Source organism: Theropithecus gelada, chromosome X (genome assembly GCF_003255815.1).
Source record: "Theropithecus gelada isolate Dixy chromosome X, Tgel_1.0, whole genome shotgun sequence".
In the NCBI taxonomy this organism is placed as follows: Eukaryota; Metazoa; Chordata; class Mammalia; order Primates; family Cercopithecidae; genus Theropithecus; species Theropithecus gelada.
Window position 1 is genome coordinate 20,731,857 of NC_037689.1, and position 27,685 is coordinate 20,759,541.

Sequence of the window (27,685 nt, forward strand, 5' to 3'; positions counted from 1 at the left end):
TAAGAATGGGCAACAAACAAAAATATATACTTCCTCATTATTACCCAGAGAATGCAAATTGAAGGCACATCTACCAGATTGGAAAAATATTGAGAAGTTTAATAAGAGGAAGTGCTGAAGAAGATGTAGACAACTAGAATTATCACCAATATACAACCATGTAAGAAACCAGTTTAACAGTTATATATTAAGTTAAAGATGCATCTATATCTTCACACATGTTTAACAGGAAAGAAAAGAATGTTCATAGCAGCATAATTCATAAATACAACTTGAGGACCACCCAAATGTCCAATAATGGAACAGATAATTTATGGTATAGTCATATAACTAAATACTATACAGCAATGAAAAAGAATAAATATACCTCCAAGCAGCAACAGGGATGGATCTCAAATAACATTAAGTGAAAGAAGTTACAAAATACAAAGAGTACTATTCAATTTATATAATGTTAAAAAATAAACCAAAAAAGAGAAAAGAATTTGGCCACTTAAGAGTTCATTCATAGGTGGTACAACTATAAAGAAAATCAAGGAGATGGTAAATAAGTTTGTATGGAGTTTCTCAGGAAAGGGAAGAGGGGAATGAGAACATGATAGAGAGGGAGGGGGAACTGAGGTGGCTTCCGGGAGTTCTGACAATGTTTTCTTTCTTAACCTGGGAGATTAACTACGTATGTGATTTTTAATTAAACTATTCTCTAAACTGTACATAAATATTTTTGCAGCCTTTTATACATCTCTCACAACACAAAGACTTTTTCAAACACAAAAAAAGACACACAACCATTTATACATATGCAAGTCCACACCTGAATAACATTAACTAGGAAAAGCAGAACTCCACATGTTTGAGATGATTTGAGAGATCAATTTGGATAAGAGAAATAAGTGGAGAAATTTTCAAGTTTAGATACATGGAAAAAGAAGAGAGAAATAAAGGATCATGCAAGTTTCAGGAAATGGCAGAATGATCCACCCTAATTTCATTAGTTCATCCCAATCACAATTGTATCAACAATGAAGTGCTTTAAATCATGGCCATCTTTTAATAATGCCCCATGTGAATGTTATCTAAAACAGTCCTTTTCTATTTCTACTCCATTATTTATATATCTCCCTTTAAAAAAATCAGGTTTGCCAGGCGCTGTGGCTCACGCCTGTAATCCTAGCACTTTGGGAGGCCGAGGCAGGAGGATCATGAGGTCAGGAGATCGAGACCATCCTAGCTAATACGGTGAAACCCCATCTCTACTAACAATACAAAAAATTAGCCAGGCATGGTGGTGGGAGCCTGTAGTCCCAGCTACGTGGGAGGCTGAGGCAGGAGAATGGCGTGAACCAGGGAGGCGGAGCTTGCAGTGAGCTGAGATTGTGTCACTGCACTCCAGCCTGGGCGACAGAGAGAGACTCCATCTCAAAAAAAAAAAAAAAAATCAGGGTTCTGTTTCTTCATGCTAAAATAATTAATTAGAAAGGTAAATCTGGTGTTGCTGTCAATGCAGGGAGAGTGACAGCAAACCAAAACCATAAATTGACTTCTAAGTTACATGCTTCAGCAGATATCAATAACTATAACGATCAGGTTAACAATGGTTAGCAAATAGCAAAAAACACTGAATTCTGCATCATCTGAATTGTGGATTATGGACCTTCTTATCCTTCAGTACTCAGTTCAAATGTCACCTCCTCAGAGAGGCCTTCCGTGATGACTCTGTCAAGTAGGCTCCCACACTAGCACCTCATGAACTCTTTCCTTTGGAACACTTATCAATGCTTGAAGTTAACATATTTATTTTCTTGTTTATTGTCTATTTTCCTCCCTTCCTGACAGATTATCTTGTTCATTTTGTTCACAATTAAATCTCAGCACCTGGCATTTAACAGGCACTCAATATTCCTGGCATATTTCTTGAATAAATGCGATGAGTAATTGAGGAAGGCTGACAGGTAAGCAAATGATTACGATACAACATGAGCACTATAATGGATGGGCAAAGTTCAAAGGCGTAAAGGAAGGAAAATGACTGTAGAGTGGCAGGGAGAGCGTGTCACAAAAGGCAAGGCTTCCCAGAAAATGTGACATTTGAATGAAATCTTGAAGGCAAGTGAGATTCGCTAAGCAGAGGAACTAGAGCTGGTGACCAGAATGAAAGCTAAAAAATGGGGAGGAAGTACAATGAGGACCATAATGGGTCTTTTATCAGCACATGCATGGAATTTTGAACTTATTCTTATAGATAACATGAAACTACCAATTTTATCACACTGGCTTTATGAGATTGTTTTAGAATAACTATTTCAACAGAATGGATGGGATAAAATGAGGCTAGAGGTAGGAAAACCAGGAAACTGCTGTAAAGGTCCAAGTGAATGAAAAAACAGTGGTGAGATGAAAAGAAGGAAAGGGATGCAAGAGCTACTAATTTAATCTAAGAATTAAATTCACCACGGTTTGGTGATTCATGGGATGTGAATGAGGTTGAAAGAAAAAATCTAGGATTTATAGTTGAGGCAACTGGATACAATAAATGCAATAAAAGATTTGTGAGAGGCAGGAGAGAAAAAAGACAAACTCCGTTCTTTAATTGCTGGAGCAGGTGTAGGGGGTTACTTTACAAACAAAAGGTAACACAACTTTACACATTCTGCTAAATTTAGACTTAATCTGAATGCAGCTTTCTCAGTGTATCTGATCAATGCCCCATCTTACAAACAGATTGTTTTTCAAATACAAATCCTCCAAAATCCTTATTAGTCAAACCTTTACAATCATAGGGACCTCATTCAAAGGGAGGTGAGAGGCCCCAAAGCAGGGTTGGAAAAATATTGACATGGTTACAAATGAACACTTGATTTAAGCCAGGTCTGTTGAAATTAGGCCCCACGGTCTATAACACTTCCTTCTGCCACCTGATAGATGTGGGACAGGAGAATGGTATCTCAGTTTGGTGTCATGGTATTCATAGAAGTAGAATACATGTGCATTAACTAATATCACTTAAGAAACAGTTTATGTTGAGCTTTGTATTTGTAAGATATAATAAATTATTGTCCATTGATGTTGGTGTGTAGCTGGTCTTACAAGCAGAAAAAGAGGTACATCTATAGGATGTAATTTTAACAGCCTGGGAGGAATTTCTTTTTTAGAACTAGACTTTCTCCAGTGCTCATACCTTAAATTCTCACCAGAGGTAATATAGCTAATTATCCTGATACAGGCAAGAATTCCTCTTACCATTCATAGGCAGTATACATGACTGGTCAAATTATTTTCTGAAAGCAGGTTCAGGTAGGGGAGGCAAGATCACCCCGGCTGACAAACTTTTACTTGACCATGTGCCAATGAGCCTTACCTGTGTGTCCATGTGCAGATTACTATGTCTAGTTAGTGTCAGCTCATAGGAAAATGACTCATGATCCCCATTGCTTTCAGCTTTGTTTCTTTAAAGCAAAGCAAAAGTAAACCCTGTATCTCCAGCAGCTTTAAATGCCTTGGCTTCTGTCTTGTTCAAAGTGGTTGGGGGCTTATAGCCGCAGGAGGCAAGTTCACATTCTTACCATATTTCACAGCAGCAAGAGAAATAATACCTAGGTGTCTGAGCCAGCAATTTGGAGTGTTTTAGGCACAAGGTAATTTTGTTTTAAATGACAGAGTGGAAAGGCTATCGATCCCTGTGAAAGTCTTCAGGGCTTCTTACGTCTTACCCACAGCAGCCATAAACTAAAGGGGAGAAGAAATGTTTACAGATTTGATATGGTTTGGCTGTGTCCCCACCCAAATCTTGAATTGTAGCTCCCATAATTCCCACTTGTCATGGGAGGGACCCAGTGGGAGGTAACTGAATCATGGGGGCGGGTCTTTCCTGTGCTGTTCTTGTGATAGTGAGTAAGTCTCACAAGATCTGATGGTTTTATAAAGGGAGTCCTCCTACACATGCTCTCTCTCTTGCCTGCCGCATGTAAGATGTGTCTTTCTCCTCTTTTGCCTTCCGCCATGATTGTGAGGCTTCCCCAGCCATGTGGAACTGTGAGTCCATTAAACATTTTTCTTCATAAATTACCTAGTCTTGGGTATGTCTTTATTAGCAGTGTGAGAACAGACTAATACAAATTCAAACCTTTGAAAGTGAATGAGCAGTTGCTCAGTTGCTCGCAAGAGCACTGGACCCGACATTAAGGTCCCTTGGACCATCTCCAGCATCCACTGTATGTAAACCTTGAGAAACTGAAGTTTTGAGCTGGGACGATAGCCAAAAATGTGACAAGATGGACCTGGCCTCAGTTTTCTACAAAGCAGCCATGTGAGATAATTATCCCCACTACAGTTGTAAACTTTGACCTTTGCGGAAAACAGAGGCTTCTCCCTGGGGCATCAAGCCTTGGCCAGATTTTAGAAGCCAAGGCTGGAGTCAATGAGAATTTATCCCTTGGGGCAGCAGGGATTCTCAAAGAGTACCCTCTAACCCATCTCTTCAAAGGTTTCCTGGAATGGTACACTGGGCCCAGTGGGGCTGGAGAAGTCCAAGTTGAAACCTCACTTTAAACACGACCTTGGGGCACACTGTGGACCTCAGCTGCCTCCTCTCAAAATGAGGAGCAGCAATTACTTCCTCAATAGATTGTTACAAGGAATAAACAAGATAATGCACGTGAAGTGCTTAGTACTATCCTTGACCCTTATTAAATGCTCAACGATCATAGTAGCAGCTATTAATTGTAGTAACAACATCACCATAACCTAAGACAGTTAACTGCATGCAGTGGTTACTCCTTTGTTGCTGACAGAAAAATTCATAACTCTCATTTTGCTCCACATGGACCACACAACCCTTTTCTCTCTTCAAGCAATAATAACCCACTTGGAGAAAAACTATCTAAATCAAGAATAAAAGTATCTTCTCTCTCCGAAACCACTAAATAAAACATCTAGGAACAGAGCCCATATCTGCCTTAAATTTATTTATTTTTTTGTTAAGTATGGAAAACAGGAACAAAATATGTAAAAGCCAAATTGTTTAATATTCAATAGGCTACACTGGAGACCCTCTTACAAAGAATGAAATAGACTAGGGGTTGGCAAACTTCTTCTGTAAAGGGCCAGATAGTAAATATTTTAGGCTTTCTGGGTCATACAGTCTCTGTTGTAGGTGTTCAACTCTGCTGTTTTGGTGTGAAAGCAGCCATAGACAATACATAAAGTTTATTTACAAAAAGAGGTGGCTGGCTAGATTTAGCTCACAGGCCAAAGTTTGCCAGCCTCTAAACTAAAGCCAGATCTGTCAACATGGAAACATATTAAACAATGTTAAGCAAAAATGCAAGTTTCAAAACAATATGCATGGCATGATTCATTATGGTCTTAAAATATGAAAATACTGTATAATAATTATAGATATGTAAATATTAATATGTGTATAAAAATAAGCTGAATTGATAAACTCTGAATTTATGACAGAGGAGATGTAGGGGCATCAACTGTAAATTTTTCATATTTCTTTAAAAACTGAATACCTGAGGCAAATAAGGCATAATGCCAAAATCTACTATCTAGTAGATGTAGTAGATACACTATTTAGTTGGTAGATACACAGAAAATTATCATGTTGTTCTCTGTTTTAGGATTACATTTGAAATACATCGCCAAAAAAATGTAAATGCCTAATAGGAACAAAATAAAATTCTTTATTTTGAAGAGATAAGGCTTAAAAACCAAGTTAATGCATTTTTGCTTTGCATTATTATTAATTTTTTTTTTTTTTTTTTGAGATACAGTCTCGCTCTGTCACCCAGGCTGGAGTGCAGTGGCACAATCTTGGCTCACTGCAACCTCTGCCTCACAGGTTCAAGTAATTCTCCTGCCTCAGCCTCCTGAGTAGCTGGGATTACAGGTACATGCCACCACACCTGGCTGATTTTTGTACTTTTTTTTTTTTTTTTTTAAGTAGAGACGGGGTTTTACCATGTTGGGCAGGCTGGTCTCAAACTCCTGACCTCATGTGATCCACCCGCCTCAGCCTCCCAAAGTGCTGGGATTACAGGTGTTAGCCACCACACCCGGCCTTGCATTAATTTAATCAAATCCCTAAAGTGCACGGGGTTAATAAACTACATTACAAATCAGATGATGTGGTGAAAAATAAAGGCACTCCATCTTTGAGACATAAAACTACATACTAGAAAATGTCCAGAGTAATTTTGATTTTTTTAAAAAAGAATTAACAATCATTTCATTACGAAAGTAGTTCATGTTATATATAAAAGGAGGAAAAAACCTTGGAAAATAAAGAAAAGCACACAGAAAGAAGTAGTCTATTAATTGTCTTATTACCCAACCACAGCTGTTAACATTTGATGTGGATCCCCCTTAGCATTTGTTACATGCATTGTTTTCTTTACAAAAATGGCTTGCCATATATTTATGTATATATGTGTGTACATATACACCCACATACGTATACATATATGTACATAACACATACACATATATACACCATACATATGTGTATGTGTATACGTATGTACACATATACACACATGCATATATGTAATTTGTAGATAGCTCATTTGAACAGTGTTTTTAGTACAATATTCACTTACGTACCTTTCTTTTCCTGTATTTTTTCTCTCAAAATAATTAGCATGCTATATCTCAGAGTTCACTTCTAAAATCTTAGTTTAAAAGACTGAATTTCCAGTGATATGGAGAAGTGCACCTTTCCTCCATTTGTCATCTAGATGAGAAAAAAGCCCCCCAAAGTGCTCATTGAGGCACCACTCAAAGAGCGGCCTGTTCTAAGTCATTTACATAACCCTCAGGCTAGCCATCACCTCTGTACACCATGGCTATCTTTTGAAAAACACAACATACCAAGCAGTTACTTGTTTGTCCTCAAAACATCTCTGAAGGATATAAACTAAAACAACCTGCAGCCTCCCTTCCCAAATAGAGCAGCAGCTGTTAAGGAGATTAATAAGTAACTTGCTCTTACCCTGTAGGAGAACTTTTATCCCCTAGACAAGACTTCACTGGAATTGTAGGCATCCATTAATGCTGCCGGCCAAATGCTTTGCTGTACCTATTATACCTATTATCAGCAAGCAACTCAGCATTAATTGCATTTAGAACTCTGGGCTTACTGTGCAGTTGAAGAAAACGCCATTTGCTATTTTATGCCTCTTAAATGAACATATGGCCTTTCACAACTTTGTATCTCTACCCCAACCCCCCAACCTCCTCTTTTAATTCCAATCCTGCCTTTCTAGCCACTTCAAACATCTACCTAATTACCCATTTTGGTTAGCCAAGGGGGTTTAAGAGAGGAGGAAATGAGGCAGCTAGGAATCATACCCACTCAGTCAGGCCTCATCAGAACTATGAAAAGCCACTCTTCAGGCCAGAAGGGAAAAGCATGGGCTGCAGTAGAGCTGTCCAGGGGCTACACAGTCTAGTGACCAGGAGTTCACTGGTCCAACTCCAGCTGTTCACTGCTCACATGTCTCTGCTACTTCTCTGGGTCACTTTCTCCTTCTGCCCCTACACCAACCATGTCTCTTATATCTTGAGTTTGAATGCCTAAAAAAGAACTTCTCCATTCAGATCTTATAAGCCTGATTATCTCAAGTTCCACTGAACACCCAACAAATAGATATTTAAAGGTCAGATCTGCTCTCCAGGTCAATCAACTGTGACCATGGCAGAAAGTGGGGAGGGTCAGGAAGTATAGAGATGGTCAAAAATAAATAATTGCCTAGGGCCACCTCTATCAATGAAAAATATAGGCAAACAAGCTTCTGAGAACCAGCCTATCTTTTAAATCTACCTTTGTCTCAAACTAAACACATGCACAATGGAACACATCATATTAGTCTCAAACCCGCTCTTTCTAAGGTCTGCATTTTCATGAGAGTATCACCATCATCCATGCTCTTTAAGCACAGAATACTGGGGTTCTCGCTCACAAACATTCTTGCCATATCATGAAGTAGCTGTCCCCTGTCTTCCATTCTTCATTCCCACTGTCACCCTATATTAGACTTTCATTCTTACCTAGTTAACCTGGTTTCACTACTTCTTGCTTTTCTTATTTCAACCCAACCAACTTACTACTTCCAGATTAGGCCTGCAAAGTATAGCTACCAAAGTTACTACTCCCTGCTCAAAAGTATGGACTAGCCTACTGGCTACTGGCCTACTGGCCAAAGCAGGCCCAAAACCCTAACTCATGCAATCAACCCACAATAAGGCTTATGCCTACTTACTTAAACTTGCTGCATGCCTCACTTTTTATTACAGCTAAACTTATTCCTGTCCTAAACGCAGAAACCATTCTGCTGATAGCCTTGATTATCCTCTCCAAGAACCACTTGTCAAAATCCTGTCATTCTCCAAGTGAACTATGTCCACATGACCTTTCCAAATTCCCCAGCCCCACAAGCTCTCTCTCTTACAGTTCATTGCTTACAGTTCATTGCTGTCCAAGAGCCACATATCTAACTTTAAATTAGGGTATTAAAAAGCTTCAATCAAAAGTCACATTCCAAGTAAAAAAAAAACTAGTGAAATTAATCTAACTAGTATATTTAAACCACCATATCCAAAATATTACCATTTCAACATGTAATTAACATAAAAAATGAGATATTTTACAGTGTTCATACTAACTCTTAGAAGTCTGGTATTTATTTTACACATAGAGACATCCCAAGTTTGGACTATCCACATTTGAAGTGCTCAGGTGCTTAATCTATTAGACAGTACGTGACCAGCTCTTTCAAGATAAAAATCATGAGGCTTTCTTCATTCCCACTCCTATAGGCCTATATTAAACTTTAGATTTTAATTCTTGAGGGTAAGGATTGGACTTTCCTTCTAGTTGTATCCCCTAGAACAGGAATCAGCAAATTGTAGCCCATGGGTCAAATCTGGCTGCAAATAAAGTTTTATTGGACTATAGCCTTGCTCATTCATTTACATATTATCTATGCTGCTTTCACACTACAATGGCAAAGGTGACTAGTTGCAACAGAGACTATATGGCCCACAATATAAATAAAATAAAATATTTGCTATCTGGCCCTTTACAGAAAATGTTTGCCTACCACTTCTCTAGAGCAGTAATTCCCAAAGTGTGGTTAGTGGACAAACCAGTGGCTGGTCAGCAAACTGTTGTCAGTCCACATTGAGAAGAAATTTATACCAGAAAGCAAACAGACTGTTTTTAACAAAGCTTTCTGAATGAAGGAAGCAGTATATTAATTAATAGTCTGACACGTGTTTTTTATCCTACTTCAACTGTTTGACTTTATTGTACCTTTTGTCACAAAATTTTTAAAAATTTTATAACAAAACCCATTGATTTTTTATTTAATTGCTTCCAAATTTCCAGCTTACATAAGGCAGTCTCTCTGACTCCTAATTTGTACATATGGTATGTATATTTTCTCATAGGATTTTATTTTCATATTTGAGCATTTAAACCAATTGGAAGTTTTCATATCATCTAAGCGAGGACTCCAATTTTATTTTCTCACATATAGATATCCTGTAGTATCAGGATCGTTTAAATCTAGTTTCTCTCACTGAAATGAATGCTCCTTTTCATTTATTAAATCATATTCACTAGAATTTATTTCTGGATTCTTTATTGTTCCACTTACCTATGTATTTCTAAGCAAACATCATATTGAATTGATTTTATAGTTGTATTAATTTTGTATTGCTCCATAACAATATTACCACAAATGTAGAAGCTCAAAACAAAACACATTTATTATCTCACAGTTTCTGTGGACCAAAAATCTGGGCACAGCTTAGCTGAATCTTCTGTTTCAGAGTCTTGCAAAGCTTTGATCAAAGCATCAGGCAGGGCTGTAGTCTCATCTGAGGTACAAATGGGGAAGAATCTCCTTCCCAGATCGTTTGACTATTGGCAGCATTCAGTTGCTTGCTGGTTACTGAGGGCCTCGGTTTCTTACTGTCAGCCAGAGATTTCCCTGAGTTCCTTGCCATGTGGCCCTCTCTACAGGGCAGTTCATAACATAAAAGTTTGATGCTTCAAAGCCAGAAAGGAACAGAGTCTTTCAGCAAGATAGATTTTACAATCTTATGTAATAAAATCATGTACACATAGTCATATGCATTTGATCACTTTTTTTATATTCTATTAATTAGAAGACAGTCTCAGGTCTCACCCACACCCAAGCAGAGGGGATTACACAAGGGCATGAATATCAGGAGGTGAGATTATGGGGGACATCTTACAGTCTATCTTCCACAATAGTATATTCTGATAATAAGGCATATTCTTCCTTTTCCTCCCCAGAATATCTCTTGATTTCTCAGGTATTTATTCTTCTATGTAAACAATATAGTTTTATCAAGTACCATCTCCTCCCCCCTCCCCAAAATCCTGTCAGTATTCTATTGGGACATATATTAAAAACATCTTTAGAAAACTGATATTTTTATGATACTAAATCTCCCTACCCAAGAACTTCTGGTATCATTTAATCTGTTCAGATCTCATTTTATGACCCAAAATAGGATTTTATTGTTCTTCATATAAGAGCCTTGCCTTTCTTATTAACTTATTCTTTAGTAATTATGATTTCTGTTGCTGCTGTGAATGAAATTCCTTCCTCTGTTTCCTAAGGATTATGCTAAAATAATAAAAAGAAATTAATTATTGTATATTTCTCTTATATCCAGCCATCTTATCAAATTCTCTTAGTAGTTTTTTCCTAACATCTCTTGGGTTATTTAGTTTACAACAACTACATCTGTAAAAAGATAATTTTATCTCTTTCTCCAATGTTAATTTTTTTCTTACTGCATTTGCTAGATAAACATAAATAATAAATAATAATGGTAAACAAGAATCTCTGTCCAGTTTCTGATCGGCTCAAATAATTTTAGTATTTTACTACTTGTTTGAACAAATACTTACTGTTGGTTTTAACATTTGTTGAATGAAAATCACCTTTGTTAATAAAGATAATGGTAGATACTCCTTCCTCAAGGAGGTGGAACATAACTCTTCACGTAAGTGTGGACTGTGCATTGTGATTTTCTTTGAAAGAGTACCATATGAGAAGGGGAGAAAAAGCAACTTTATGGTGGAGAAACCTGACGAATTATCTCACCCTGGTGATCAAATTCAATATCAACAGTGATAAACAATGTTGGTGGTATGTATCCTTAACATGATATGATTGAAATAGCACTTTACCTCTGTGGTCTTCTTCCCCAGAGCACATAACTACATTCTAATCATGAAAAAAACATCAGGCAAATCCAAATTGAGGGATATTCTACAAAATGCATCAGGAGTACTCCTCAAAACTGTTGACAGTCAAAAACAAGAAAAGTCTGAGAAACTGTCACAGCCAAGGGAAGCCTAAGGAGACATGACTACTAAATATAATATGGGGTAGCCTGTAACAGAAAAAGGATATTAGGTAAAAACTAATGAAATAGGAATGAAGTATGCACTTCTGATAATAAAAAGTTATCAATATTGATTAACTATAACAAATGTACCATATTAATGTAAGCTGTTAGTAATAGGGAAAAATGGTGGTATGATATATGGGAACTCTATGCACTAGCTCTATAATTTTTCTGTAAACTTAAAGCTATCCTTAAAGGAAAAGTCTATTTTAAAAAGAATAATGGAAGTCATCAATTCCTCATTTGACTCTAAGTGTCAGATTTATATTTATTCATCCTAGATACGAATACCTTTATCCCAATGACAGGACCAAACTCAGTGAGTCCTATTTTTGGTTCCTGTTCAAACCACTCTGTTAACTTAGGTTTCTTTGGTAGCAAACTATAAAACCCTAAAAGTGAATCATTCTTAATTTCCAGGATAAGGAATGTTCTGACCAATTTATTCATTTAACAAGTATTGATACAGTACCTTCCATGTACAAGAAACTAGGAAAAAAACACTTTACACCCTAAGGAATAATGTTGCCAAAATATATATGTATCACACTTTAGTTTATAAAGCACTTGAATGTCATTTGACCCTCAACACTTGACTGAGGTGGGTAATCATAGATACCCTCAATTCTAAAGAGGAAACTGGAGCTCAGAGAGAATAAATGATTTGCCTAAGGTCACACAGCAAATGTGCTAGTCAAGACTTCATATTAAGTCTAATTTTAAATCTTCTGCAATAGAAGGCAATGGTTAAAAGAATATCAAGTGGGTGATACAGTTCAAAATATGAAACAGAAATCTGGAGGAGCTAGAAGTCTGCAAAAGCTTCACCAGAAACATAACTTCAACCCAAACAGGGATGGGGATGTAGAAGGGATGGTTAGCAACATTTTCCACACAGTCTTACCAAGCTTTGGGTTCCTTTTCAACCCCAAAGGGGTCTACCTTTGGGAAGTCCTAGTCTAATTCCTGGAAATCATAAACAATCAATTAGTATTTATAGAGTGATTAGAACAATGAACTGATCCAGGAGTTCTACACATCATCATGATGATGTTTGAAGAATGAATGGGAATTGAGATGCAGAAGCAACTTCATTTCACTGAAGAGAATTAGCAGTCTGAGGTAAGAATAAAAGTCTCTATTACTGGGGAGAAAAAGATTGATTATTCAATAGCCACGGTAACTAGTAACCACCAGCACCAACTTTTAAACCTATTTGATTGATTAATCATCAATGACAACTCAACTTGCTTCAGGGAACACAATTCTGGAAGCCAATTACAATGAGCTTCACACAATTCAAGGTCAACCAATCAGCAGCAGACACACTGCAGTGAACATGCTTCTCAGAGTCAATCAACAATAGTCTCACTCAAATAGCCATGCTTCTAAGGTCAAATTCAACCACTCATGCCTCTGTAACCGAAACACCATGATGCTTCCCAAAAAGATCAATAATCTGCTTCACTCATAGACTATGCTTGACTAAGCTGTCTCTTACTTTGGTAAGCAATGAATTCTGGGTTTTGTTTTACATTTTGGATTATGGTCTCTCTTTTGACAGAGGTTTGTCTTTGACAAACCAAGACTTTTCCCTAATTTCTCAGAACAACTATGAAAAAAATAGATTCCCCCTAAGGAATGGAAACTACTCCAAACTCCAAGAGTTCACTTGAAGACCCTTGCCAAAGACCAACTAAGAGGGTAAGAAAAATGCTACATTGACTACATCTTGTTTTGTGGAATACTCTCCTCAATTCAGCTTTATGGTACCACAGATCGTATCATAGGAAAGCATTCATGAGGTAAGAACTCATTTCTATCAAATGGCATCACAGCCCCAAAGAGCTACATCCCAGGAATCAGAATCACCTTGGGATTTTTTTTAACTCACACACCCAGGTTTCTCTTCATATCAATTAAAACTTAAACTCTATGAGATAGGACTGAGAATCTGTGTTTTTAAAATGTCCTTGATGATTCTGATACACATTGCTTTAGTCAGGAATGATTAACATGGTCTCCTAAGACTGCAAGGCCATTTTGGTTTACTGAGAGACACTGCAGGCCTGGTTCCAGACTCTCAGGCAACAAAGACCAAATTAATATTGCCAGTACTAGGTTAGATACTCTGTAGCTACCTGCAGATCCAGGAGACTCAAGTGAACCAAGCCTGCTATTAGCTACTGAGTTCTCCCTGGATCGATGTTTCTCAATCCTAATTGCACAGCTGAATCACCTGGGAGCATATTTTAGAATATCAATGCTGGCACTCTGTCCAGACCAATTCAATCAGAATCTCTTAGGATGGGGTCTAAGTATCTTTTTAGGGCCCCTTAGGCAATTCTATGGGCAAACAGGGTGAGAATCGCTGATCTAGACTGTTCACCAGTACCTGTGTCTGACTCATCTCATCATCCTCTAGTATAAGGCACCTGGAATTTCTCCTACAAACAAATGATGATGGGAAAATCCCACTATATCTTGCAGAAAGCACCAAAGAAAACCTTTCAGAGTTGAAATGTGATGTTTAAACTATTTTAAATGCTTTACACTAAAAGCCCGGACTTCACCACTATGCAATATATGCATGTAACAAAACTGCACTTGTATTCCATAAATCTATAAAAGTAATAATAAATGTTTTAAAAGGCAATAAACAAATAAGTAAAATGCTTACCTGTTTAACTGATCAAATAACCAAAAGGAAAAACAAAACAAAGAAAACGCTCTCCTTTTTCCTCTACATCCTTTTCTTGATGAATAGTGGGGTTCTGCAGTAAAATGAAAAAAATGTTCAGCCAAGAATGAAAAGCATTCTGTCATGGCAAGGGGAATAACAACTAAAATAAGAAATTTAAGAGCAGCATTCCAAAAATCTGCTTGCCATGAGGAGGTAACTCAGATTGGAAGCTGCTGTAATGGGACTAAAGGAGAAAAAGACATAAGAATATATTTTTAAAGTGTGTTTAAATGGGTTTGGCAGTGCATTAGTCATCTATGTCAAGGGTTTAACATGTTTAAACAAAGAAACACAGTCACAGATGACTTTCAATTTTCAGCACCTTCTGAGGTGCTTATTTAAAGCAGAATATAAAGAACAATCACTGAATAAGTAATGCAACTCACAATAAGGTCAAATCAAGAACTCTAGTTGTGATTAGAATGGAGAAGAGTATTTCATTCTATTTAGACCAAAATTCAGCTAATTTCTAAGCAACAACTAAGTGAAAAAGACTTAATGTTCCCCAAATGTTATAAAAGGTAGTTCACACATCCTAACTGTATACTGCATATGGTAAATTAAGTTGATAAAATAAGAAAAAACTCCAGATTATAATGTACAAGTCCAATAGTAACCATGAAGGGTTATCATTGTAGTAAAAGAAAAACAGCAAAGCAATAATCAGTTTAACATCAAGCTCCTCTCCCCAACACACACACCACACTATAAACACTAAATTAATCAAGCAAGGTCTGAATTAGGTCAGAAGACACATGGGACTTCGTCTGGTGGGAAGAAATAAGAAGGGCAGAAAAAGCAGCGGCAACCTTCAGAGCTTCATTTCCATTTGTCCAGTTGCTGATTATCAGATGACCTTATAGAGGATGTGTCTTAGTAAGCCTGTTCCAGCTTAGAACACTTCCCTTGAAATCCAAAAGCTTTTTAAAAATTGAAAACTGGGTACCAATATTTATTAGAATAGCCCGACTATTGCTGTTTTAGATGCTCTATTCAATCACTCACAATCAACTGGGTATTTAATTAGTACCATCTGATGCAGAGATAAAGCTACAAAGGACTTCCAGTTAAAGATGATGGATTGAATGCATCGATTTACCTTGGCTATCTCCCAAAACTCCACTGAAATGACACTAAAAGAATGTTTTTAACCTACAATAACAAAGACAGGAGACAACCACAATGTTCTCTTCAAAGCTGAGAAAAAGTCAAATCTTATGGCAGCTGTGAGAGAAGCATAAAATAAAATATTCACACCTAAACATCCCCAAAAGACTCAGGAGTTAGCAGCTCCATGCATACCTGGAAGTAGGGAGGAAAGGGGAGCTAAAATAAATAGGTTCCAGTAAGAGTTTTTTGAAAAACAATTAGATTCCCCACCCCTAACCCCCGACGCCAACTTCCTGTCTCTGGTCTCTCCTCATTCTACAATAGGTTCAGATATTTATTCTTTGGAGGGTGAAAGAGATGGTCTCTGAACTGAGGAATATAAGCACAGTGGACATGGATGCTACACAGGAAACAGGAACTTAAGCAAAGGTTTATATACTGTACACAGAGACTTCTATATTCTCACCTTCTTTATTCAGAGAGCAATTAGAAGATTCTTCTGTAGGATATCTAATGAGACCAAAAGAAAAGACCTAAAGATATTAACCTTGGTCCTAAAACTCAACTGCCCAGTCAAATCACCCAAATTACAATTGATAAACATCTACTTCAGGCTAAGGGCTTCCAATCAGCTTGGTAGTGCCCCCTCTTAAACATGTACAGAAAAGAGAGCAAAACATGACCATAAATTTGAGGTAGGCCGGTAATATGCCAGAAAACAGAACAGTCTGAAGGAAACTATGCAGGAAGAAGCAAACTCAAAAAAATCACTAATATTTTCAGAGAGATTTTAAAACTATATTACACTCACGAAACAAAAACAGGATGCTAGAAAAAAAGAACATTCAGACCTCAAAAAGCAGCTTCTAGAAATTAACATATGAAACAAATGAAAAATGCAACAGCAGCAAGATACAGTGGAAGTGATCTCCCAGAAATAGAGCAAAAAGAAAAAGAGGTAGAAAATAGAAGGGGAGAAAATTAGAAGATCAGTCTAGGAGGTCCAACATCCAAATAGGGCAGAAAAAACAGAAGGTAAAGAAAACAAAAAACAAAAGAATATTTCCCCAAACTCAAGGACCAGATTGAAAGGTATACAGAAAATTTCCAGATTCAAAGGGTGCCCAGGAAATAGTTAAAAATAGACATACACCAGAGCATATTATTGTGAAATTTCAGAGCAAGCAAGAGATCATAACGACTTTCAGAGAAGAAAAGCAGGATTCAAAAAGAATCAGAATAACATCTGATTTCTCAACACTAACAACAAGAACAAGACTTGGAGCAGGGAAAGACAGAAAAATTCTGAGGATAAATGATTTCCAAACTACAATTCTACACTAAGCCAAACGATCAAATTAAGTGCAAGAGAAAAATAAGGTTTTCACACCTGTAAGAGCTCAAAAAATTAACCCCCAATACACCATTTTCCAGAAAATTATTAAACTTGCTCTACCAAAATGAAAAAAAAAAAAAAAAACACCAAGGAAGAGAAAGACATGACATCTCAAAAACTGAGGATCCAATGTAAAAGGAGACAGGATTCACCAGCATGATGGTGAAGGGAGATTATATTGATGTCCACTGTTTCAAAGGCCCAGAAAATACTAGTCCAGATTGAAGATCAGAATGCTTTGGGAGAAATGCCTCCAAGAACAAGAAACTGATATGACACATGAAGTGTTTGAACAGACTGAGTGAAGAAACACAGATTTTGGGGCAAGTACAGGGATAAATTAGCAGTGAGCATGGCAACTAAAAAGCAAAAGATCAAACAAGGCAATTCTTAACTGCAGAGAAAACAAAAAGCTATGCAAGTAATCATAATATAACATGCTGCATGGCTCAGCTGTGACTAGGTTTACCTAGTCATATTCATGAAATCACTGATGACCGCTCTAACCAAAATATGACAATGATAAAATGATATGTTAGGGTCAACTACAATATAGGGAAGATACGAGTATGGGAGAAAGGGGCAGGAGAGCTAAATCTTCATCTTCCATAGTGGGAAGACAGTACATAACATCTAAAACTGAAAAGTTGAGAAATAGAATACATGTATTATTTTAAAATGCAGGTAAAACACCAAAAGTAGCAGCTAGTAAACGCTGGTATGCATTCTATTGATTACTCAATACCTGACATGTAATAGACATTCAGTGAATGATTGAATTGTATTGATGTGCAAAAGAATAACTATAAACTAAAGTGTGTGCCTGATATGGCTTGGCTGTGTCCCCACACAAATCTCATTTTGAACTATAGTTCCCATAATTCCCACTTGTTGTGGGAGGGAGCCAGTGGGAGATAATTGAATCATGAAGGTGGCTTTTTCCCATGCTGTTCTCGTGACAGTGAGTAAGTCTCACAAGATCTGATGGTTTTATAAATGGGAGTTCCCCCGCACAAGCTCTCTTGCCTACCACCATGTAAGATGTAACTTTGCTCCTCATTCGCCTTCAGCCATGATTTTGGGGCCTCCCCAGCCATGTGGAACTGTGAGTCAATTAAACCCCTTTCCTTTATAAATTACACAGTCTCAAGTATATCTTTATTAGCAGCTTAAGAACAGACCAATACAGTGCCCAAATTCAAACTCTTTAAAATGTTAGGAGTTGCTCTTTAAGATGTTTTCTTCTATTTATATCCCAAGTACCTAAACTTTCTGGACAGAAAAAAAAAAAAGAATGATGATTGTTTTAAATTATTTATCCAAAAAAGATTAATGATGTTTCTCAAATGACAAAAAAAACCACTGATATTTTACCACAGAAGAATTTGATAGCACTATTGATAAGCTAATTACCTCCTTAGATAATCAAGGAATAAATCAGGCCCAATATACACTTGAATTAAGCAAGGGAAATTTCTCTTCACACATGGTGGATTTAAATCTTAGCTTAGAACTCAGATGAGTATTTAAAATACATAAAAAATGTATAAATAAAACAAAAAGTTACCTGGTAAGCAAAATATTTATTACATTTCTTTGCTTGATCTTGAAACAGTTACATTGGTTGTGAGGAAAGGATATTTTGTTATAGATATATATAGGGCAAGATAGATATCTTTTTATTCATGCTTAACAAATTCTAATTAAAAATTTAAATAACCAAAATGACAAACTAACTGATTACAAAAATATAATGATTGAACTGTCATTAGGATAAGCAAGTCCTTGTAAAATCTACTATTCCATCTTTTCACACATTTATTGGAGGAGCACATTTAAATCACTACAGGTAGACTAGAAATAACACTGTTTTAAAAAACTTCCCCATTGAAGTGAGTTGAAATAAATAACTGAGCCCAAGAGTAGTCAATAAAATTTCATTTATTCATTCATTCATTCATTCATTAAGGAAATAAGTACTTAGTGAGTAAACCTACTATGGGCCTGACATTGTTTGCTAGTCTTTAAAGCACAGGATAACTTACTCCTAGGTATGTTTTTCCCTCCTCTTCTATAAACCTGAAAATAAAACACACAAATCAAGAGAAATGAAGGATCTGTTTACACAGCATTCAGGTGATATTATTTAACTGAAAGACAAATCATCCCATCCATTTGAACACAATTACATAAAGAGGTACCTACCTTTTGTCTTCAAATAATTGTATAATACACCATAGAGAATGTTTTTCTTCTCACGTGATTGTGCTGCGCATGCTCTGCTACAGTGGTTCCAAACACGAATAAATATACAGAGGTTTGCATAACGTTCCATTTTTTCTTCACAGGACTTACTACTATGTAAGTCCAGTAGTGCAGAGTCTGGTGGCACTGATGACATTTTGAGCAAGGCAATTCTTTGTTGTGAGGGGTTGTCTCGTGTACTGTACTGTAGGATGTTTAGCAGCATCTGTGGCCTCTACCCACTAAATGCCAGTATCATCCTCCCCTCCAGCTATGGCCAAAAATGTCTCCAGACATTGCCAAATATGGGAGGGGGGCAAAACTGCCCCCTTTTGAGAACCACCACTTTAGAGACACCTCAGAGAGAGAGTGTGATTATAGACAGAAGAGAAAGCCAGATAAAACAGTAATCTCTCTTTCAAAAGTGTAGACTTCTGGTTTAACATATGCTAAGTACGTCAACCTTTATGATGCTACTGCTCTACCACCATTTTAAGTTCAAATGCCTTCTAGTTCTAAATCTAAATTAAGGTAAAGAAAGGGAAAAATTCCTATTAAAACAACTCACGAATACAAAGGAAATAATTCTGTCTAATCTTTCCTCCACTTTCCACTTTAAAGAACACCAAGGTCAGCCGGGTGCGGTGGCTCATGCCTGTAATTGGGGTGGGTGGATCACGAGGTCAAGAGATCGAGACCATCCTGGCCCACATGGTGAAACCCGCCCCTACTAAAAATACAAAAATTAGCTGGGCGTGGTGGTGCGGGCCTGTAGTCCCAGCTACTCGGCAGGCTGAGGCAGGAGAATTGCTTGAAACTGGGAGGCAGAGGTTGCAGTGAGCTGAGATGGCGCCACTGCACTCCAGTCTGGTGACAGAGCGAGACTCTGTCTCAAACAAACAAACAAACAAAAAAAGAACACCAAGGTCATCTTTTTGTAAATTACCTAGCATAATCTCAGAAGTTTTGACAAATATTTGAGTACCTACTATGTGCCAGACATAGTTCTAAGTGCTGAAGAAAGATTTATCAACTGCATTTACTGAACTGAGAAATAATTCTTATAAACATTTAACAGGTAAATATTTGTGACCTTGGTTTTGGCAAAGAATTCTCAAATATGACACCAAAAGCATAAACAAAAAAAGAAAAAAAATAGGTAAGCTGGACTTCATAAAAATAAACTTTTGTACTTCAAAGGACACCATCTAAAGATCACCCACAAAATAGGAGAAAATACTTGTAAATCATATATCTGATAAGGGACTTGTACCCAGAATATAAAAAGGGCTCTTACTACTTAATAAAAAAAGCCCTACATCTTAAGATGGTCAAAGGATATGAATAAACTTTTCTTCAAGAAAGATATACAAATGACCAACAAGCACATAAAAAAGACCCTCAGCATCATTACTCATCCGGGAAATTCATACCAGAATCACAATGGGATACCACCTTCACACCTACTAAGGCTATAATAAAAAAATCAGGCAATAACAAATGTTGGCAAGGACGTGGAGAAATTGGCATCCTCATGGTCAAAGGGAATGTAAAAGGGTGCTGTTGCTTTGTGAAACAAGCTGGCAGTTCTTCAAACAATTAAACTTAGAATTACCATGTGACCTAGCAATTCAACCCCCAGGTATATACCCAATAGAAATGAAGACATGTTCACACAAAAAAATTGTACATGAATGTTTATAGCACCATTATTCATGATAGCTAAATGACCCAATCAACTCAAATGTCCCCCAACAGACAAACAGATAAACAAAATGTGCTATAATCATCCAATGGAATATTACTCAATCATAAAAAGGAATGAAGTACTGATATACACTACAACATGGATGAACCTTGAAGTAATTATGCTGAGTGAAAAAAACAGTCACAAAAGGGCAAATATTGTATGATTACATTTATATGAAATGTCTGCAATATGGAAATCTCTAGAGACAGAAAGTAGTGGTTGCTTAGGGCTGGCAGGGGGTGGGCATGAGGGTGGGAAGTTGAAATTGGGGGGTAAATGGGATAACAGCTGAAGAAATGGGTTTCTTGTGAAATGATGCAATGTTCTAAAAATGACTGGAGTGATGGTTGCACATATCTATGAATATACTAAATATACAGAAATATATACCACTTATATACTAAAATATGTGCTACTTATACTAAAACTCACTGAATCATATACTTTAAATAGGTGGCTTTTATGGCATGTGAATCATGTCTCAGTAAGGCTACTTAAAAATAATATCTTGTTTAAAATATCCTCACACATCCGAAGAGATCTTATTCTTTTGGTTGTAAGTATGAAATGATTACAACAACCAAAGCCAGGACTGGCTTTGGTATTTAAACTATTGAAAACGTTCCAGGTAAATATTTAAGACTATGAAAATCTTGAAAGTAGAAAAAATTAAAATGAAGGCATCAAGGAACTTCCGGAGGACATAAAATGCAGTGATTGTTTAAGATGTATTGGGGGCATTAAGTAATTAGATTCATGGGGGTGGAATGTAAGCAAGGAGAGTTAAAGTGTTCATATGCAAAGCCTCAGTCTGGAAGATACCCCTTCTTTACCAGCTTGCAGTGATTCTGAAAGAACGATATTTCTTCATGTGCACTGTAAACCTTATTTTTAAGGAAGCTAAAAATATCCCCCCCCCATATGATTTACTCCAGTAACAAATAGGAAGTCAAGTAAATGATAAAGGGCCAAACAAAAGAGATTTAAGGAAACACATAAAGATAAACCAGTTCCCAGGAATAGCTACTGGGAAGTTTCAGCAATCAGCATGTGTTATCGCTTTTTACAGGCAGAGCATAAGATGATATGATCCGTGCATAGCTCACAATTCCATTACTGAGACATTTCAACCTGTGTCATTGTCAGTCCAAATAAAGTCCGTTTCTGTGTTTGCCTTGTGCAATATGCCGGTTAATCTATCCTAACTCATTGCAGAGCTCCTGGTATGCGTGGTCTGGGGAGTCCATACCTTCCCCGACTTGAAGAATCACCAACGCCAGCGATAAGGAAATGTCCGGGGGCATTAGGAATATTTTTGAACCTCAATAAATTTCTGCTCCTTCCTTGACCATTGCAAACAGTCCGGTTTGCCATCTAGCTGATTCTCGGTACCTCATACAGTACTGTGCTCCAGTTTCAAAGCAAAATTAGGGCTAATATGTGGTGGTGGGTGAGGGGCGGGGGTGGGGGGTGCAAGAAGAAAACAACCAAAGGTTGAACTGGCTTTCCCTACAGAGCCTCAGATTTCAAAATGACTGCCATCGAAGCTAAAATGACCCAGATTTGGGGGACAAGAGGGGAAGAGGGTCGATATTCATTCCCCTGCGGGGTAGCTGTAGCTTGGTTATGGGAGTAAGGAACTAGGGAAGACGGGGTCATCTGCATGAAAACAGAAATAACGGGGAATGGTCTTTAAGTACCACGCACCTCTCTCAGTGAATCACTGCAGTGTCAGCCCTGCACTGATTCCATGATTTGCCAAACAGGATGAGGTAAGGCACAAGCCTGGAGCCCCCTCCTCCTCCTCCTTCTCCCCCCTCCCCCGCGCAGAAAGGCGCATCCCTCCGCGAGGTGCACCACGCAGCCCCCCGCGGCCCTGGCTGAGGGGCTGACGTCACCCTTCTGCATAGAGCTTCAAGGACCGGCGGCAGCACTGGATAGATGGAGAGTCGAGTTGGGGCGCTATCTCTATCACCAACTGGAGGGGACCCTCCTCCAGGGCGCTGCGGATTGTGTTCATGCAGTGACAGAACGACCAGATAGGGAGTGTAAGGATGCAGGGAGGTGGGAAAGGAATCCAAAGACTCGTCTCTCGGGTCACCAAGAAACCTCAAAGATGCCCCCGGCTTATGTAAGACCCTCTCCCTTTCGTGCGCCTCCACGCGGTGACAACGCCTGCTCCCCATCGTGCGCTTGGGAGACTTCGGTCGCCCTTGCCCAGCCAGGCAGGCACAGTGCTTCTGGTGCCTCCCTCTCGCAGCCCCGTGGGGTCGGGAATAACTGCGAATCTGAGATTAAACCCCACGCTCCCTTGTCCTGTCCTAGCCGGTCACAGGTTAGCTCCAAGAGGCGCCGCGAACCGGCTGGTAGGGGAAGGGAGTGAAGGGTGTACAGCGAGGAAAACAGACGAATAAACCCGCAACTTTCCCCAGGAGCTGACCCTATCCCGGGAGATTAAAAAAGAAACTAATGCATTAACATTCTTTTTTTTTTGGAAGGTCGACAACCTGCAGTCACCGACACTACGCAGCCCCTTGCAGCCTGCGCGGAGCGAGGTCTAGGGTTCCAGCAGCCCCGACCCGCACCCTACCATCCTGCATCCCCGACCCAGCACCCCGCGCCTGTCTCCTTAAAGAGGGGTCCGAGATTTGATTTTTGGTTTGGGTTTTCCTCCCCACTTGTTTCTCAGAGCATCATCATACGGACAGATGGACAGCGACTCGGCCACGGGCCCGGGTGGGCACTTACCCAGAAGACGAAGGAGTAGATGATGAGGAGGGTTTTGAGACAGGTTATCACAGGTTTGGTCTCCATTCTCCTCGATGCCATACTACAGAGCTCCGGCGGCGGCGGCGGCGGCAGGCGGCGGGCGGGCGCGCGGGAGGGGGGAAGAGGCGGGACGGGGCGGGGCGGGCCGGGGGCGCGTGCGGCGAGAGGCCTCGTGAGCGCGCCGGCGAGGCCATGCGCGTGCGTGAGCGCGCACCGCGCGGTGCTCCTACTGAAAAAGCCGAGCAGGGCCGGGCAGTGACTGCGCATGCGGGAAACACCGCCCGCGTCCGCAATACCGCGCAGGCTCAGACCCCCCAGCGGAGGAGAGAGACGAGGCCAGGCGAGGGGAGACGGGGCGCGGCAGGACAGCGGGGAGGGAATGGGAGAATTTAGAGGCTGGGTCATAGGTCACGGGAACCTCTCCCAGTCCACCCTGGCATTTAGATTTCTGCTTTGTACACAATTGGGCGTTACATTTGCAGGGATGCCTGCACCTGGCTATGGGAAGTTTATGGGTGCCCCCCTGCCCATCAGTCACGTTTCTGCATTTTGACACCCGCCAGGGCCTTCTCACATGGAAGTGACCCAGTAGTCATGTCCTTGGCAACCAGCAGGCCTTGTCTGTGCCAGGAACAGACTGTGACAGGTGGCCGGAGATACAGCTGGAGGGATGGACAGGAACCCAGGAGCTCAGACAGACCCCAAATCCTCGCCACCACAGGTATCTGCAGGCTCCTCCATTTTTTAGATTTTTCTTACATTGTGAAATGATAAAACGAAATGACAAAGGTCTGTATGAGGCGTCATCCTTGCTGCACATACAAGGTTTAACAGATAACAGAAAAATGTTTAATATGCCTGAGAATCATTTGCGGCACGCTAACAAGTACAGACCACCTCCCTCCTGTAAGGGAAAGCCGCATTGAGGTCAAAAAATGTTCACAACCAATTTGGAGTTCCTCAAAATGTTGAACAGAGTTTGCGTATGATCCAGCAACTCCATTCCTGGGTATTTACCCAAGAGAAATGAAAATATATGCCCACGCAAAACCATATACATAAACGTTTATAGCGGCATTATTCACAATAGCCAAAAATTGGAAGCAACTCAAATATCCATCAGCTGATGAGTGGATGACCAAAATTCGGTACATCCATACAATGGAAAATTATTCGGCCACATAAGAATGAAGTACTACTGATAAATGCTGCAACGTGGATGAACCTTGAAAATAAGCGAAAGAAGCCAGACACAAAAGACCACATACTGAATGATTCATGTATAGGAAATATCCAAAATAGGCAAATCCGTAGAGACAGAAAAGAGATTAGTGGTTGCAGCGAGTGGGAGGCAGGAATGAGGAGTGACTCTTAATGGGTAAGGGGCTTCTTTTTAGAGTAATGAGAATGTTCTAGAATTACATAGTGATGATGGTTGCACAATATTGTGAATTACTAAAAACCACTGAGTTGTACACTTTAAGAGGATGGCTTTTATGATATATTAATTATATCACAATAAAAATGTACATTCCACCCAGATATGGTTTGTAGAGTAACACACAGATTCAGTGGGAGATTTAGCTTGATTGCTGAGAGACTAGCCAAAACAGCAACACCATCACAGATTAACTCAATCGTGGATGATTATGTTAAGGATACATATTTGTGAAAGAGTGAAAAACAGAGTCGATAAGGCTTGGGAAAAGCCTGCCAAGGTCAGTTGTTACAGGAGTAATTATTACCTCTATCGAGTTATATGTGGTCTCAGGTCAATAAGGTAACTGTATAAACAGTACACAAATATGAGGAAGAGGAGAACCTGTTTAAGGAAATTGTCAACCATAACAAAAAGGTACGTGGGCATAGAAGAGTGGAATAGGTGCAGGTGAAAGAAGGGACAGGTTGAGCAAGGTGTCTGTTGTAAAGGGGTCTTGGCACACTGATTCTCGATGCTGGGTGCTCATTTGCATCACCTGGTGTTTTAAAACAATTATGAATGCCTGTGCCTAATACCAGCTATTCGGAGTCATTTGGTGTGGGGTGAAAGCTCTGCTTTTTAGAAGCTCTTCAGGTGGTCTGAATATTAAGTAAGAGTTGAGGGGCATTGCTCCGTACTGCAATGAACTTAAACCCAACTTCAGAGAGGAGCTTTCTCTTTCATTCTTACAGTCTCCAGGTTGATTCCAACTGCAGCAGCAGCAGGGAAAGGATACTGAAGACTTCAAACCCAGTGGGTATCCTTAGCATCAAAAGATCTTGGCCATGTATAATTATTCTGTAAAGGGGTCAGAAATCTCTATGTTCAGCCAAACAGTGAGACTGCTAAACATCATAGATAATTTGGTGAGTTAATATATGACGTTCACAGAAGACACCCATCAGTTTAAACTAACAGTCTCACAGTTTGGAGCATTTTTGGAATATCTCTTAGGTCCAGATTCTTGGAAACTTGGACTGTTCTAGCAAAAATAAACCATTTAAATGTAAAGATAAGTATGAATATTCAGTAATGTAATTAGTAGATAAATTAACATAGCTTGTAGCTAGATCCTTGCTCTCCAACTGTGGCCCATGACATATATATAGGGTGACAAGCCATCCCAGTTTGCCCAGGACTGAGGGATTTCCCTGCATTCAGGATTTTCATGGCTAAAACCAGGAAAGTCTTGGGCAGACCAGAACATATTGGTCACACTAACCCTGAGCTGGCAGCATTGACATCCACTGGAAGAGCTGTTTGAACATGCAGAACCTCAAGCCCCACTCCAAGCCCATGTTAACAAGATCCCTAGGGAAGTCAGATGCACAGTAATGTCTGTCATCTATTATGGATTGAATTGTGTCCTCCCAAACGATATATTGAAGTCCAGGCTTTGTGCAGCTGAAGTCCTAACCCCAGTACCTCAGAATGTGATCTTATTTGGAAATAGGGTTGGTGCCAATATAATTAAGACAAGGTCATACTGGAGTAGTGGGGCCCTTAATCCAAGCACTTTTAAGGGCTCATATCCTTAAAAGAAGAGACACAGGGAGAGGGCCATATGAAAACACAAAGACACACAGGGAGAAGGCCATTGTAACAACAGAAGTAGAGATCAGAGTGATGCAGTTGCAAGCCAAAGACTGCCAAGGATTGATGGTCACCTCCAGAAGCTAAGAGGAGACAAGGAAGGATTCTACCCAGAGTCTCAGAGAGAAGATGACCCTGCTGACACTTTGATGTCAGACTCCTAGCCTCTAAAGCTGTGAGATAATTCATTTCTGTTTTTTTTTTTTTTTAAGCCACCCAGCTTGTGGTACTTTGTTACAGCAGCCATAGGAAACTATCAAATGTCTAAGATTCACTGATCTATAATGCATCAGTATATAACCACAGCTGCCATATCACTAAACAACTCACAGTAGCATCATTTACAATAGCCAAAATATGAAAACAACCTAAATAAATGTCCAGTGACAAATAGATTAATGAAATCTATTTTGTGGCATATCTATACTATGGAATATTATTCAGCCATTAAAAGGGATGAAGTACTGATGTATGATACAACTTGGATGAACCTTGAAAACATGATGCTGAGTGAAAGCCAGATGCAAAAGGATGCATATGTATAATTCTATTTATATGAGCTGTCCATAATAGGCAAATCCCTAGGCAGATTAGTGGTTGCCAAGGGCTAACCCTAATGGAGAATCACTGCTTAATGGATATGGGGTTTATTCTTGTGGTGACGAATAAGTCCTGGAGCTAGATAGTGGTGATGGTTGTGCAACAGTGTGAATGTACTTAATGTTGTTGAATTGTATACCTTAAAATAGGTAAAGTGGTAAATTGTATGTTATGTGTATTTTATAACACACAGAAATAATATGTAACCACAGCAAGTCCAAGTATCCTCTGGCCTGAAGGAATGATGTGGGCTGGGGAACTGAAGGAAGGTCAGCAAGGCTCAATAGCAGGAGGCAAAGAAGATATAGAGAAGGCTGGAGAGAGGCCAGCCCATCCAGGTCTTTTTAGGTGACATTAACAATTTTAATCTTTTGCCTAAGAGTAAGAGAAGTGTTTGCTTTTTATTGGCTTCAAATTCAGCAAGTAGTTCAAGGAAAACTGGACTGCTACCAAAGCATCTACCTGGACCCTGCTCCTACTGTCACCCCCTCTATCTGTTGGTCACACAACAACCAGAGTGATCTTGTTCAAACACAAACCATTTCA

General features: G+C 39.1%; 1 protein-coding gene across 4 annotated transcripts in view; it reads right to left on the reverse strand.

Moving 5' to 3' along the window:
• Positions 1 to 23,697, reverse strand: part of TSPAN7 (tetraspanin 7) — a 117,235-nt gene extending 93,538 nt beyond the window's left edge. The window contains exons 1-3 of one of the 4 annotated variants that reach the window (XM_025371952.1): positions 23,446 to 23,531; positions 21,947 to 22,130; positions 18,749 to 18,782 (exon numbers count right to left, since the gene is read on the reverse strand). In XM_025371952.1, coding sequence (XP_025227737.1) covers positions 18,749 to 18,782; positions 21,947 to 22,071 — 159 coding nt within the window. In that variant the 5' untranslated portion in view covers positions 22,072 to 22,130; positions 23,446 to 23,531. Of the gene's footprint in view, positions 1 to 18,748; positions 18,783 to 21,946; positions 22,131 to 23,445 lie in introns of all 4 variants that reach the window. The other 3 variants (XM_025371953.1, XM_025371955.1, XM_025371954.1) reach the window with 3 other exon arrangements.
• Positions 23,698 to 27,685: the final 3,988 nt, after the last annotated feature.